We start from the raw sequence: 16,425 nt of genomic DNA on the forward strand, positions 1-16,425 counted from the left end.
GGCCGTAAATGGGTCTTCCAAATGGAAAATGACCCGAAGCATACTTCCAAAATTGTGGCAAAATGGCTTAAGGACAACAAAGTAAAGGTATTGGAATGGCCATCACAAAGCCCTGACCTCAATCCTATAGAAAATTTGTGGGCAGAACTGAAAAAGCTTGTGCGAGCAAGGAGGCCTAAAAACCTGACTCAGTTACACCAGCCCTGTCAGGAGGAATGGGCCAAAATTCACTCAACTTATCGTGGGAAGCTTGTGGAAGGCTACCCAAAACGTTTGACCCAAGTTAAACAATTTAAAGGCAATGCTACCAAATACTAATTGAGTGTATGTAAACTTCTGACCCACTGGGAATGTGATGAAAGAAATAAAAGCTGAAATAAGTCATTCTCTCTACTATTATTCTGACATTTCACATTCTTAAAATTAAGTGGTGATCCTAACTGACTTAAGACAGGGAATTGTTACTAGGATTAAATGTCAGGAATTGTGAAAAACTGTTGTAATCTATTTGGCTAAGGTGTATGTAAACTTCCGACTTCAACTGTATTTGAAGGGGGTCATAGTATATGGTTCAGAACTTAAATAGTAAAGATCACTTCGACATCCTTCTCTTAAGCATCTTCTCTATATACAGGACACAGATGTCTGGGCCTTGAATACAACATTACATGCATCACATCAATAACCAAGTATCTGATCCTATGTTTAACACATTATTCAGATCACAAAGAGAGAGAGAGAGCGAGAGAGAGAACACACGTTATCTTGTCTAGCTATCTGTTAGTGGCACTAAAACCTATGTTCGATAACAACCGCAAAACAGAATACATCACAGTTAAGAAGACCAGGTCGCTCAAGTATCTGGCACAACATTCATAAGTACACCAAGAGAGAGATTGAGAGCGAGAGAATCAGAGGGGAGAGAAAGCAGGAGAAGAAGTATGTTGTCCCAAATGGCACCCTATTATAGGACCTGTTATATATAAAAAAAGAAAGTAGTCGGCTATGTAGGGAATAGGGTGCCATTTGGGACATGGACGAGATGTCAGTCTTGAATGGGCAGAGGAACGTGTGTTTAGACAGCGAGACATGGCATGGTGCGGTGCGCTGCGGTGTCGTTTCACTGCGGAAGTGCTTTCAGGATGGCATTCACCTCCTCCGCCACGGCTGTCAGCGCAAACTCAAACTGCTCCTGTGGAGAGAGAGAGAGCGAGAGAGAGAGAGTTGGACAGGATTGAGTGTAAAGTTACAGGACTGCCAGTGAATCCTATCTGAGAGACACTTTTTATAACTACCTCTTGTTGAACAATATATTGAAAACAATATATATACAATTTTTTTCCAAATCAAACATTTTTGATTTTCAATATTCATGTTTATAGTTTTCAATATTCATACTAAAGAAATTACTAAAATACTACTCTAATACTACTAAAATAATATTACAGAGGAAGTGGTAAAGCTTCGTATGACACCAACTTTTGCTTTGTAGCACCTACAGATGAAACATTATGGAGTCTTAAAGAAGGTCTGGGTAAGGCCAAAATGTCACAAATATTCCAACTTCAATTAAGTATTTTTTAATTATGCTTCAATATACAAATGTCAAATATATGTCAACAATCTTTCCTCCAAAGGACCCTTATATGGATAAAATACCCCAAATCATGGTCTCACTTTGTTCTAGTTGCGTGAGGAATCACCCCAATGCCTACACTTTCTCGTTCTGAACCTCTAAAGTGGGTGGAACGGGTGTGGCTTCGTGACAATGACAACAAGAGAAGCCACTCACTGATTTGACAGCTTTTAACGTACTTACACCTCAGACACCCACTAAACATCAGTTATGCGGGTGTCAGCTAGCACGGGTTAAAGCTTGATCTGAATGAATCTAGGCTTAAGTCAACTCTTCTCACAAGTGTTGATGCGTGTGTATGTGTGTGACTCACTGTGCTCCCTCAGGAGCACAACAGGACCCGATCGTTTTTCACCCTGAAGACACACTGTTTCACATTCCACTCCTCAACTCTCACTCAGGATCCAGGCGCTAAAATAAACTCACTGAGGAGAGGTAGGCATTTGCAAGAATCAGACTTCAGATGTGTCAACACAAAACCTGCCACATTGTCGCCCGGAGTAAAATACAATCTATACTGAGGAGTTCTTCACAACAAGTAATGTGAATATTTATTTTTGCCTAGGTTGTTCTTATTTGTATTTGTACTTAATAAATTACATTTAATAGCTGTAGTTAATTACAACATATTTATATTTTTTTAAATTCCACAAATCTTTAAGCCTTGGAACATATTGATTAAGCTGTCTCGGTAGGCATTATGGTGGCCTAGGAAGAGAGTTTCACATTTCACCACTGGAGGGAGTGAAACCTCTGTCTTTCCCCCACAAAGTTACAGGAGACTTGCTCTTGAGCATAGAGTCAGTATATTGTCTATTGGTATGAAAAAAAGTGTTCTTTCAACAATGTAAAATCTAACACATCTATCTAAGACCAGAACAGCTGGTCTTAGATAGATGTGTTAGATTTTACATTGTTGAAAGAACACTTTTTTTCATACCAATAGACAATATACTGATTTTACAGCTAAAAGCTGTCCTTAAAAAAAAAATGTAAATCAATTTATGCTCTTGATGAACCTGTGCTGCAACATAGTAGCATCAATAATATTGCTAGTTCTCTGCTGTAAATTGAATTTGCCCTTAGATGTTTCAGTGAAAGGCTTTTAACATTTACGTTTGCCAAAATGCAACCTTCCCTTAAAAAGCTCCAATCAGATACCTGAGTAACCGGTAAATATGATTCAGCGAAAGCTGCATTAAATACATTTCATTTACATAAATAATAACTTCAGGATGTCTCCACTAAACAACTTTGATAAACGTGATACAGCCTAATTTTGCCCCGATTGCCTTTCATTTGATATTTCCGGAGCTAAATGCAGCCGTCTTAAACGACAAAAGAAGCTTTCGCTAGATGAGCGAGCACGGTCCGTTTAAATACACACATTCTCCAGGGAACCGACCAGCTTGTAATGAGATGTTTCAAACCTCCCTCCCTCCCAGGTAAACGAGTTAGATTCTTTTAGTGAAAGGTTGAGCAACATTAACATTCAGTTATTGCCGTTTTTGTTCCATTTCCGTACTTTGTCTAACAACACTATCATTAATCGAGCAAAGAAGTTGTGGGTCAGAGTGCAGTATTTATTTCGTTTCATCACAGACAGACGCGCTTCCTAGAAAGTTTCTCACACTGGCTTTAGCTGGGGGGCCTGCCTGGGCAAGTCCAGGGGGTTGCCTAGCAACACTTGCCTCAAATCCGAGGCAATGTTTGCGCATAGCATGACAAATTCCCATGATTTGTGAATCTGTTCGGATCGAACAGCTAAAAAAATGGCTTTGAAAAACAAAAAACGATTTCAGCTAATAGGGAGAAGTATAAAAAAAAAAATGACGATATCATACTGTAGCATTGACTAATCTATAAACTATTTACATGTAAGACAAATGTGGGTACATTGGTGGACAAAATTCGGACTTGCTCAACCGTTTAAAGAAAAGAGCAATGGGAGTTAGGAGGCCTCTCTAAATTCTAGCGGCAAACAAGAATGACATGTATTTCTTTATTTGAACACGGAGTCCCATTGAGACCAAGGTCTCTTTCACAAGGGAACCCTGCATATACACATCATTTACAAAACACAATCTAATACTAATATGTGAAAAATGACAATAGGGGAGACTGGGGTTAGTTGTCTCATGGGTTGGTTGTCACAGTGCACATTACTCCCAATCCAGATGGTGCTGTGTGATAACTTTCAGATCAAAATATGTGAATTCTTTGAAAGACCTCATCCACCTGGTCACTATCAACTCCATTATAACCATATTGTTTGGCGACATTGCCACCATATAATAAATCCCAAGCTCTTTTGTGATGTTGCTATAAAGACCTCCCTTTCCTGTAAACACAAATATCTGTTTGACCGACGTATCAAAATGTGTTTGGAAAATGTGACAGTTATTTTTAATTCCACGAGAGGTACCGGATCCGGCCAAATACTGTAGGTTCCGGGAACGAAACAGTCGAAAATGGATCCTGTACCGCTTGGCTCAAATGAAGCACTGCTTATAAGGATACAAAAAAAAAAACGCTTCCTATTTCAACCTGGGTCTTTCTATTAATGTTGAAAATAATCTTGTACGATTTACTGGTGCTGAGAAGTACACGCGTGACCCAGGTCTCCTCTACATTCAAGAAAAACAATCACATTCATCAGCAAAGAGGTCCCCAATCAACATTTTGAACTGCCCGAGAGGCACCAGAACATCCGGTTGTAGGGAACTCTAGATTGTTCCATACATGGGATGCAAAGAAACTAAAAGCGGATTTACCTAACACTGAGGCGATCGTAGCGATTTCCAGTTAGCCATCCCTGAGACCGGGCATGGTAACTCATCAGTCTAAAGGTTATTAATAAAGTAAGGTATGGCAGGAGTTTTTGTAGGAGAACATGAGTTTTGGATATTGCAACAAAAAAAATGCTAAGCTTACTTCCACTTAAACTCTGAGATCTTAAACTCGGAGATCTTAAACTCTGAGGGCTGGTTTCCCAGACAGAGATTAAGCCTAGACCTGCACTAAAAAGCGATTTCAAAAGGGGTTTCTCCATTGAGCATGCTTTTAAGTTCAGAACAAGGCTTAATATGTGTTTGGGAAACCAGCCCTCAGTGTCTGTGGACATAAACTTCCTCATGTGTGATTTTGAATATGAACAGACTGAGAATCTAAAAAAAAAAAAAAAAGCTCCTCCAATTAATAAGTGGTCTTGATCATTTCAAGCAACCAATCATGTCATTGTGCGCTTACCCGTGAACTAGACGCACCTCTTTGTGAATGACATGAACTCCCCCACTTCTCCCCTCTCCCCACTCCCTCCTTCCCTCCCTCTGAGCGAGGGACCGTACCTTTGTCTGGACCATGCCGGGTCTTTGGTCTCTCAAGTGCTCCAGGGTAGCGGCAATATCAATCTCTTTAGCACCTGCAACAGACCGCACATTGGACTGAGTTCAAAGCAGCAGAGTAATCCAGCTCACATCTGTCAATCTCCTTTCTACCCGGCTCCCTTTGGGTAGGCATGGCGATTGAAAATTATTACATTCATCCCTCGAAAGACTTGGAAAGGAGCCACTGACTGTTTTCACTAGAATAATATATGCATGGGGATATTTCTGGGGCAGGGAATATTGTACAATCAATGATGCAATCAAAGAAACTGTGCCCTGCTTGAATAAGAACCATGCATTGTAGTAGCAGGCATAAAATTGCACTATGCCCAACTGTGATTCAGAAGCTTGCATTCTGATGTCTGAGATAATCGGAAATGAATGGAAAATCAAGCCAATTTGCTATACCTCGTATGATGTGGGAAATATGAGAGATGTGTTAGATTTGATATAGTTGACCTTCACCATACAATAAATGTTTTTGTGTCATTTGAAAATTCAGCAAGTTATGTGAGCTGAGTATCTGTAATAGACTCAATAATGCCAACGTGCAATAAACTCTCATTTGAAATCTCCTTTCACCTTTAGCTTGAATAACTTCAACAACCAGACTATTGTGGGAGTCTCTAATAAATGGCGAGTTGGAGGGGACCATGAGGGCTCATTTGAGATTCACTCCCAAAAAAAGAAATAGAGGGAGAGAAAGCCCAGAGCCCTTAAAGACGTTTTGAAAGGGGGAGAGAGGGAAGGGGCCGGTTAATTCAGCTGGACTCCCAGCTCAAAGTGATCCAATACAACTTTCATGTTTTAGAAGTGTTGGAATCTCAAGTTTAAGAGGGGAGAAAATTCTCCAACAATAAAAGGCTTCGGAGTGAAATTATTCTTGTGTACAATTCACTCTGGAGGAGAGAAGAAGATGAAGAAGAGAAGGAGGAAGAAGAAGAATAAGGCGAAAGAGGGATTTTATGTCTGGGCCCCCCGGGCTTTTCATTCTGTTTGGGAACACAAGGCCTCACACTTCTCAAGACCAGATGAGCCTCACACCAAACAAAGAGGGATAGGCCGCTCATGGTCTGGGTTGCTCATTGCTCAACATAACAAAAACGTGTGGGTCTGGTCCCAGGCCCAGTCACAATCACATCCACTAGCTAAAGCCACAGCCACAGCCCAAACCCAAACCCTAGCCCCACACCCCATCGCAAACCTCTAGCCTGAACCCCAGAACAGGAATGTGTGTGACAGCCTGAGAAAGACCTCCATCCAGCAGGACCATGCTACCCTGACTCTGCCCTTTGATTTCCCCCATTAAGACCAAAGCTATAGAGCAAGGGTCCAAAGACACAGAGAAGCAGGAGGTTAGGGTCAGGGCCAGATGTACGGATGACCTGCTCTGATAGGGGTGGGAGGCCAGGGTCAGATGTACGGATTACCTGCTCTGATAGGGGTGGGAGGCCAGAGGGCATAGGGGGACATCTATTGTATCCACTGCTGGAGTTATTTCTCATTATGCAATACAGAGGCTGGTGTTGTATAGTAAATCAAATCAAATCAAATTGTATGTCACATGCGCCAACTACAACGGGTGTAGACTTTACCATGAAATGTTTGCTCTACGAGCCCTTCCCAACGATTCAGAGTAAAAAATAATAATACAATTTTTATATATATATACTGTATGCCTTCATGTAAATATCTACCTCAAATACCTCGTACCCCTGCACATTGATCTGGTACTCCCTGTATATAGCTCCCTTCTATATATATATATAGCTCCCTTATATATATATATGTGTATGTGTATTTGGGTTGTGTCGGTATGCGTGTGTGTGTGTTATGTGTGTGTGTGTGTGTGTGTGTACGTATGTAGTGTTTGTGAATGTGTGTGAGAGAGTCAGTGTAGTGTGTGTGTGTGTGTGAGTGTGTGTGTGTATATAGTGTGCATATATAGTCTTGTGATTGTGCATAGATTGGGTCAGTGCAGATAGTCCGGGTAACCATTTAATTCAATATTTAGCAGTCTTATGGCTATTTAGTAATCTCATGGCTCAGGGGTCAAAGTGGTCTCGGAGCCCGTTGGTTCGAGAGCCGATGCTTCGGTACCGTTTTCTGGACGGTAGCAGAGTGAACAGTCTATGACTAGGGTGGCTGGAATTTTTGGCCATTTTTTGGGGCCTTCCTCTGACACCGCCTGATATCGAGGTCCTGGATGGCAGGGAGCTCAGCCCGGTGACGTACTGGGCTGTCCGCACCACCCTCTGTAGCGCTTCACCACCCTCTGTAGCGCATTTGCCATACCAAGTTGTGATGCAGCCAGTCAAGATGCTCTCGATGGTACAGCTGTAGAACTTGAGAACTTTGAGAATTTGAGGGCCCATGCCAAATCTTTTCAGCCCCTTGAGGGGGAAGGAACTTGAAGCTCTCAACCCTCTCCACAACAACCCTGTTGATGTGGACGGGGGCGTGCTCTCCCCTCTTTCTCCTATCGTCCACTAACAGTTTCTTGGTCTTGAGGGAGAGGTTGATGTCTCTCATGTCCTGACACCACACCACAAGTCTCTGACCTTCTCCCTGTAGGGAGGTGAGGGAGGTGTTCAGTCCCAGGGACCCTAGCTTGGTGATTTGCTTGGAGGGGACTATGGTATTGAACGCTGATCTATGAACAGCATTCTCACATAGTTATTTCCCCTCTTGTCCAGGTGGGAAGGGCAGTGTGAAGTGCAATTGAGATTGCATCATCTTTGGATCTGTTGGGGCGGTATGCAAATTGTGGGTCCAGGGTGTCTGGGATGATGGTGTTGATGTGTGTCATAACCAGCCTTTCAAAGCATTTCATAATTACAGACATAAGTGCTATAGGGCGATAGTCATTAATGCAGGTTACCTTGAAGTTCCTGGGAACAGGTATAATGGTGGTCAACTTGAAACATGTTCGAGATTACAGACTGGGACAAGGAGAGATTGAAAATGTCCGTGAAGACACTTGCCAGCTGGTCTGCGCATGCTTTGAGAATGCACCCTGGTATTCCGTCTGGCTCAGCGGGCTTGCGAGTGTTAACCTGTTTAAAAGTTTTACTCACATCAGCCATGAAGAGCGAGATCACACAGTCATCCGGAACAACAGGAGCTTTCATGCAAGACTCAGTGTTGTATTCCTTGAATTGAGCATAAAAGGCATTTAGCTCGTTTGGGAGTTCTGCATCATTGGGCATCCCACGGCTGGGTTTCCCTTTGTAACCCGCAAGCCATGCCACATATGAAGTGCTTCAGAGCCGGTGTAATAGGATTCCACCTTCCTCTCATATTGTCCTTTTGCATGTTTGATGTCTCGTCGGAGGTCGTACCGGTCATACTATATGAGCATAATATTCTGAAAACATACTCAAAGGTGGTTGTGTGATATGCATGTCAATTAATATATCAATATTTGCATCTTGTGAGAAGCCAAATTAAGATGGAATATATACTGTATAATTATGATAAATTAACTTGCCCTTTACAGGGGAATGAATTTGACATTGAAGATCGTTGAAAAAAAAAACAGTTGAAAAATGACTCTTTTTTTAAAAGAAATTTCAAAGAAATAAATATGTACAAAAACACAATCATGGTCTTAAGGCCAAGGAGTGTTGTTTTTTGGTGAATGTTTATGATAATTAATTTCAGTTATGAGTAGCCATGCTATTGCTCTCTCCCTCTTATCACTGTCTTTCTCTCTCCCTTACCCTCTCTCTCTCTCTCTCTCTCCCTCTCTTCTCCTTTCTGGAGATCCCTCCCGAGAGTTTTCAGCAGAGGCCTCACTCAGTCACCCTCTAATGCGTCCCAAGACCTTCGGGCTGAAAATGGAGGCGTTTCACCGTTGCCGTGGCAACGTCTCCACACAAGCAGAAAAGAGTGCGAGGCGGAGAGGCCCATCGACTCCTACCTTTAGCCATCCTATTGAGGACCATGTCAATCAGGATGTACGTTCCGCTTCTGCCAGCTCCGTCACTGCAAAGCAACCAGAGAGAAGAAGATGCTCATTAGTGAATGCAGAAAAAGGACACAGAGCGGATCCCTCAAATACAACAGTAGTGTTTGCCTCTTACATTAAATGAAATAGCTCATTTAGAATGTCTTGCATTATTGCTGTAGAGTCTGAGGAAATACAAATGATGAGGAGAGCATTTCAAAAGATATATTACATAGCTTACTGTACAGTATATGTACATGCGGGTACAAATGAGTTGTGTATGGTAAATAGCAGTTATTTACCATACATTACCCACAGTTATTTACCATAATTACCCATTTGATGATGATATTAAATTGAAGAACATAAGATATTAATAAAAGCTGTAATAACCGTTGCGTACAAAGTTGTCATCATTATAAAAATATAAACATATTTACTTGCAGTGTTTAGATTTTTAAGAACAAATAATACAAAACATGCACTAGTGTGTGTGTGTGTGTGTGTGTGTGTGTGTGTGTGTGTGTGTGTGTGTGTGTGTGTGTGTGTGTGTGTGTGTGTGTGTGTGTGTGTGTGTGTGTGTGTGTGTGTGTGTGTGTGTGTGTGTGTGTGCAAGAATGTGTGTCTTTGTGTGTACACCTACATGTGTGTGTGTGGTCCAAATACTTCTATAGAAAGGACTGGTTTGGAACTGGCGTTATGAGGGACAAAAGCTTTCAAAAGCAGCAGCAGCGTGAACGTGTAGCAGACAGGCACCTCAGGAGCAGAGGAGAGGCGGAGAGGCCAGAGGCCATTAGCAGAGCAGCTTTGGGGAGCCTGCTTTGCTATTCCACCAGAGATAGGCACATAAAAAGCCTCTCTTTGTGCCTGCCGGGCATTCAATCTGTCTGCATGTTAATTGCAAACAAGGCGTTCACTATCTCTCTAATAAAGGCAAAGCCAATGAAACGGGAGAGACCGCGAGAGCGTTGTGAGGCGAGGAGCGCCACTGTTTATTTAATCCACTGTTTCTCATATAGAGACCAGGCAGAGACCTCTATGGCCAGAGACAGACAGACAGACAGACAGACAGACAGACAGACAGACAGACAGACAGACAGACAGACAGACAGACACAGACAGACAGACAGACAGACAGACAACTCTTTGTGCATGACTGAACACGATTAAAGATATGGAGGCAGTTACCTGCTAAGAAATAACGAGTGAAGCTTCACTAACTAAACAAAACGAAAAATATATATATACACATTTGTATGGTCAGTGAATATGATCCAAAAAATAAAAACATCAATATTTTATGTAACTCTGTGTCTAACTGTGTCTTCCTATACCTTCTTATGTATTTCTTTGGACAGCGAAGCTAAAACATTTGATCCATACTAAAACATGATCCATACTAAAACATGATCCATACTAAAACATGATCCATACTCCAGCACTTTGGATTTGAAATCAATTGCTTCATATGAGGCCACAGTACAGAATGTCACCTTTTATTTCAGGGTATTTTCATGCATTTCTGTTTCACAGTTTATACATGAGAGCCCTTTATGTATCTAGTCCCCCTATTTGAAGGGCAGGTTGACAGTTATTGGGATGAATCTTGTCTTGGAGGCAGAGCGATTTCCCGCTAGATGGGCCAGTTGCAAAGTCAAAATTGCCTATATATTGTAACAATTCATGTTGTTTTTGGTCTTAATTTAAGGTTAGGGTTAGGCATAAGGTTAGCAGTATTGTTAAGGTTAGGGTTAAGGTCAGGGTTAGGTTTAAAATCAAATTGTATTACTTTGTGGCCTTGCCAGCTAGTGACTACGCTGCAGAGCTGTCTCCTGTACATGAGTCATCCCAATCAATGCCAACCTGCATTTGAAGATGTCATAAGTATTTAGGAAAATTCACTTTTACTGTATGTGTAATAGAATTGTCAAAAGTTCAGTATTTGGTCCCATATTCCTAGTATGCAATGACTACATCAAGCTTGTGACTCTACAAATGTCATCATAAATGATTTGTGAATAATGATGAGTGAGAAAGTTACAGAGGCACAAAGACCATACCCCACAAGACATGCTACCCTCTCACCATTCCCAATAACAGGGGAGGTTACCATTTTCTTTGGGGGGGGGGGGGATATGATATTTATGCCTCTGTAACTTTCACACTCATCATTATTCACAATGCGTTCACGATTATCTGTAATCATGGTAGCATCCACATCGATGTAGGTGTTCAAAAACCTATTCTATTCTTATTTACAATAAAAGTAACAAAAGACATGATTTATTAGGCACAACATAAGCACAACCAAAACAAACCGCAATCTCACCCAACAATTTCGAAGAGTCACAAGCTTGATGTGGTCATTGCCTGCTAGTAAAATTGGACCAAATACAAAAATGTTCACTACTTTAACTAACATATAGGTGAATTAAATACACATGACACCTTCAAATATGGGGGGGGGGGGGGGGGGGGGGCGAGACACATGAAGTGCTTTCATTTCTGAATGGTAAAACAGAAATGTATGACAATAGCCTCAAATAAAAGGTGACATTCTGTACTGTAGCCTCATATGAAACATTTGATCTCAAATCCAAAATGCTGAAACATAAGAGTCAAATTAAAAGTTTTCACTTCCCTGTCCAAATAAATACATAGTGGAGCGTATATTCTCAGTCTGCCATGTAATGCAGTTGACACCCATTCAGCCAGTGCATCGTTACAAGGTTATAATTATTGTAATATACTTGCCTGCAATGGACAATTATTGGACAAGACCGACCCCGGTAGCACTTGTTAACCTTTCTGTAATGAAACAGAAGAAAGTCTGCTATTAATGTCACACTTCAAAACAAGCACATGTTTTGGAGAACATCTGCTAAATTTGACTAGATCAAAGTCATATGGTATATTGTACATCACCAAATCAAATATGTGGACGACTCACAAAAAAGGGTCACATGCTGCTTACTGTATTTCAACGATCAGGAAAAATCCCGGTTGTACTTTTAAGAGGCAATAAAAAAATGATAAAACTAAAATTATGTAATTCAGTAATGTTTGAACCTTTCGAGTCCCCTTGCCAATCAAAATAATATGAGGGCAAAAGTATTCCATGTTGAACAATTGGAATGAATGAAGGGTAATTTAAAACACCATACTGTGACATGTATTTACTGCCATGATGGATGCGGTGGTAAGATGGTCGTGATCCGCAACGCATTAACCTTGCACAATTATAAATGTTACACACCACAGACACACAGTGGGAGCCAACTAGCCGTCGACACCCAGCTGTTGCCATGGAAACTACTGGCTACATCGGTCCTGTTTTTTTATATTTTTTATTAGTATTCTTTTTTTTTTTTACACTAAATGCTCAGAGGGGATTTAGACAAGAGGCTGTTTTTTTTTGTTCAAACTTCAACAACGTTTAAAAAGAAAAAAAATGTCTAACCCGATACAGGAATATTAACATTTTATATACAGTAATTGATGAAATACTAGCATTGTACGTGATATACAGTAGCATATAATTGTTGTCACCTAGCATGCATATAACATTTATAACAAACCGTATTCCATTTACTACATATTTTAAAATAAACATTTAAATGAATAACACTTTTTGAATAATGAGAAGGAGCATTTGTCTGTGAAAGAAAAACGTCATTAAAGTAAGATGAAAATAAAATGCATTTTACAGGTAATTTATCAAACAAACCAGGCATTTTGAGTAGTTTGAGAGTGAACAGAGTTATTATGCAAACCAAAAGGATGGAAAAGTGAAAGTGAGAGGAGCGGAGAGAGAGAGAGAGAGAGAGAGAAAGTGTGTGCACAGGCCTGGCTGAAGAGACACGGTTTCCAATGATCACTTTTGTGACTATGCAACTGGGCTCATATTACTAGCTGCAACATCACAAAAATGACACTGGCAACCGCTAATTTCTTAGTTGGCCAAAACCACTACATGAGTGGTGCATTGTGGGGATATGAGGGTCAAAGGTGGGATCTGAACTCTGGTCTCCTGCGCCGGGAAACCAACCTCTTAATCATTAGACCAAGAGGACATTTCCTCACGGGCTGAAGGTGACACTGATTTTGAAGTCGCAGGTAAGACTACCTTATCATGAGAGCGCAAATCCTACTCACCTCCTCTACATGAGCCCGCTACCGTAGTGAGAGAGCTGGACACCAAATGACCTCTAGTGTGATAGCAATTACCCTTTTAGCATGGTGAGCTCTCGCTAACCTGCAGAGCTTCTCCAATTAGACGGACTTACATACCAGCAAGAGAGCAAGCCCTGCCACAGCTGAGTTCTGTATTTGTTATAAAACATCAGTATGTTTAGTATTTTGACTCAGCCAATTGGGTAGCGTGAACAACCCAAAAAGTTGGGTGCTGGGATTACCCCAAACATGGGTTAATTTAACCATCAATTGGGTATTTTTTACTCTAATGCTGGGTTGACCTAGCAGCCGGGTCTTTTTTTAACGTAATCCTAAGGGTTATTTTGAGGAGGCATGTCGTATTAGGGTGTGGCTTTCAGCTAGATCTTATTGGCCACCCATGAGAGTAAATGTCTCAATAACCCAGTACCCAGCATCAATAACCCAGCAGTTTTTAAAGAAAACAACCCAACTAAGTGACCCAATGTCTGCAACCTAGCAGTCGGGTCAACCAAACAAGCCTGCATTTATTTGAGCGTAGGTACGGGCTTTCAGCACCAGTAGAGGTCACAGAGGTTTCAGATGATAGGATAAAGAACTAGTGCCTTTCTTGGACATCATGTTTTTGCACTTCAGTTTTAAATACAGCACAAATACGAGAAGAAAAAAATCACAGAAGTACAAAGCAATTCTTAACTTTTTTTTTTTCTGGTCTAAATTGTGAAGAAGGAGGATAGAGTTCCATCCACCCACACATCTGAAGGCACATATTCTTATTTGGAGTGGGATTTCCCATTCCTTTCAGGGTGTTTCCCTGGGGGCCTATTGCGGCTCTTCTGCCAGCATACATCAGATGAAGAACAAGGGAGGAGAGGTTAGACAGTCATTGGCTTCCCCTTCCATTCGCCCAGGTTTTTAGCTTGACATTTACCATTTAATTGGCTGTTTGAATTCAAAAAATGTCAAGCCATGCCATGAAGACGGTTAATTTTCTGACTTGCAATGAGCAGAGGAGAGAAAATAGCCCTACGATCAAAGAAGTAGTGCAGAAACACAAGTCTTACAGGAACAACCATATAAACCCATTCTCTACCGGAGTTAAAGAGAAAAGATCAGGAGGGCAGAACAGGTAGACAAGTGAAAGCAGGGCAACAACAAAATGAGCGTTATCATATCACAAGCTAACCCCTAAGGTTACAAAATTCTGCTTACTTTCCCCAAATTCCCCCAAATCCCGGTTGGAAGATTTCCAGAATTAGGAGGGAATAAGCAAGATATCTGGAAAAACCTGGGAAAGTTACAAGAGACACAAAGGAGCAGCCGTTGGTCAGACGGGGACAGGTGACCTACCTACGGAAGTCCAGCATGATCCTGGCTGAGTCAGGGATGCTGCGGTCCACCCAGGAGAGGAAGTGGAACTGCGTGACGGTGCGCGTTTCGTTGGTCTGCAGGTTCTTCAGGTAGAAACTCCTGACCAGGAAGTCCTCACACCAGATGTGTTCCGATACCAGGTTCACCTGCATAGACAAGGGAAGGGAGGTGAGAACAATAGAAATAGAATCAACAGAACAGGCTTAAAACCTCTGGCCATGGCAATTTGACAAGTAAACTCATGGGTACACCCATTATGGCACTATTGACTTGAATAGAGATGTCTCTTCTAGTGATTCTATTTCTGTGGTGAGAACGACAGTATTACCAGGTACAGGTAACTGCCAAAATAAAGGAAACACCAACATAAAGTGTTGGGCCACCATGAGCCAGAACAGCTTCAATGCACCTTGGCAAAGATTCTACAAGTGTCTGGAACTCCGTTGGAGTGATGCGACACAATTCTTCCCATCATTTGATATTTGGTGGAAACCGCTGTCTCAGGCGCCGCTCCAGAATGTCCCATAAGTGTTCAATTGGGTTGAGATCTGGTGACGGAGACTACCCTGACATATGGCTTACATTGTTTTTATACTCATCAAACCATTCAGTGACCACCCATGCACCCCATGTGCATGTTGATTTTGTCTATCCCCACCAGACACGATCATGACACCAACTATATTAATTTGGGGACAGGTCAAAACACACATGAAACATTCATGGACATTCCGCTAGATAGGTGTGGCTAGCAGTTTGTCATGGGAGATGAACATTGAGTTGTTAATTAACCCGATCATGAATATGGTCCCTTTTTTAAATGGTTCTTTGTAGAATTCTGCAACAATCGTGTGTTTCTCTATTCCGACGATTAATCCGCAGATCAAAATGGAAGCCTAGTTAGTTTTTAGTTAGTTATCTTTGATTAATATCCTCTCATTCGTCTTTCAAGCAACCATGTGGGATTGTATCCAACAAGGAGGGGACTTGCAGCTCGTGGCGTGTCTCAAATAAAACCAAGTTCTATTTTAGTGCTTGGCTACGCAGACACTCGTTCACACGTGCAAAACAGTGTGGGGGAAATTATGAAGTAACATATGTGTGTACATTTGTTTTGCACGCTCAGTGCACGCATCTTGGCCAATAAGGTTTGCATGTAAGCATGATGGGATGTTAACTGCTTAATAACTCAGGAACCACACCTGTGTGGAAGCACCTGCTTTCAATATACTTTGTGTCCCTCATTTACTGGTGTTTCTATTATTTTGGCAGTTACCTGCATATCAATTACTGTACAATAACTCTCTCTGAGTGACACCCCTGGACCAAATCAACTTCAAACAGATATGTGGAAGGACAATACCACACCATTTTGGAAAAATGAAGATGAATAATATATGAAACAAATGAAGAACACATCCTGAACAAGGATCATTGTTTTACCTCATAAACATGGTAGACATTGAAGCCCTCGTCCGGCCAGTACTGTTGACACTGTTTGACTCCATTTTCCGACAGGGGCGTCAGCATGACGATGACCACACAGCCATTCTCCCACACCATCTGAAGACACAAGGGAACATAGGAGGGCTCAAATCTAGTCCTATTAACAACGGCAGGGCACTCATGAAGGATGAGTCAATGCAGCATGAGTTAATACAGGAGGAGTCAATACAGCTGGAGCTAATACAGTAGGAGTTAATACAGTAGGTGGTAATACACTATGAGTCGATACAGTATGAGTTAATACAGCAGGAGTCAATACACTATGAGTCAATAGAGTAGGAGTCAATACACTATGAGTCACTACAGTATGAGTTAATACAGCAGGAGTCAATACACTATGAGTCAATAGAGTAGGAGTTAATATAGTAGGAGTCAATACACAATGAGTCAATAGAGTAGGAGTC

The 16,425-nt window shown here is 41.4% G+C and overlaps 1 protein-coding gene across 4 annotated transcripts in view; it reads right to left on the reverse strand.

The window, feature by feature from the left end:
* Positions 1–426: 426 nt before the first annotated feature.
* The window catches only part of ptprn2 (protein tyrosine phosphatase receptor type N2), a 261,633-nt gene continuing 245,634 nt past the window's right edge, over positions 427–16,425 (reverse strand). For 3 of the 4 annotated variants that reach the window (XM_021563054.2, XM_021563052.2, XM_021563053.2), the window contains 6 exons: positions 15,959–16,078; positions 14,495–14,661; positions 11,726–11,779; positions 8,945–9,009; positions 4,984–5,057; positions 427–1,192 (listed from right to left, as the gene is read on the reverse strand). In XM_021563054.2, the coding sequence (XP_021418729.2) occupies positions 1,121–1,192; positions 4,984–5,057; positions 8,945–9,009; positions 11,726–11,779; positions 14,495–14,661; positions 15,959–16,078 (552 nt within the window). In that variant the 3' untranslated portion in view covers positions 427–1,120. Of the gene's footprint in view, positions 1,193–4,983; positions 5,058–8,944; positions 9,010–11,725; positions 11,780–14,494; positions 14,662–15,958; positions 16,079–16,425 lie in introns of those variants that run through there. The other variant, XR_005036081.1, reaches the window with a different exon arrangement.

This window comes from Oncorhynchus mykiss, chromosome 15 (genome assembly GCF_013265735.2).
Source record: "Oncorhynchus mykiss isolate Arlee chromosome 15, USDA_OmykA_1.1, whole genome shotgun sequence".
Taxonomy (NCBI): domain Eukaryota; kingdom Metazoa; phylum Chordata; class Actinopteri; order Salmoniformes; family Salmonidae; genus Oncorhynchus; species Oncorhynchus mykiss.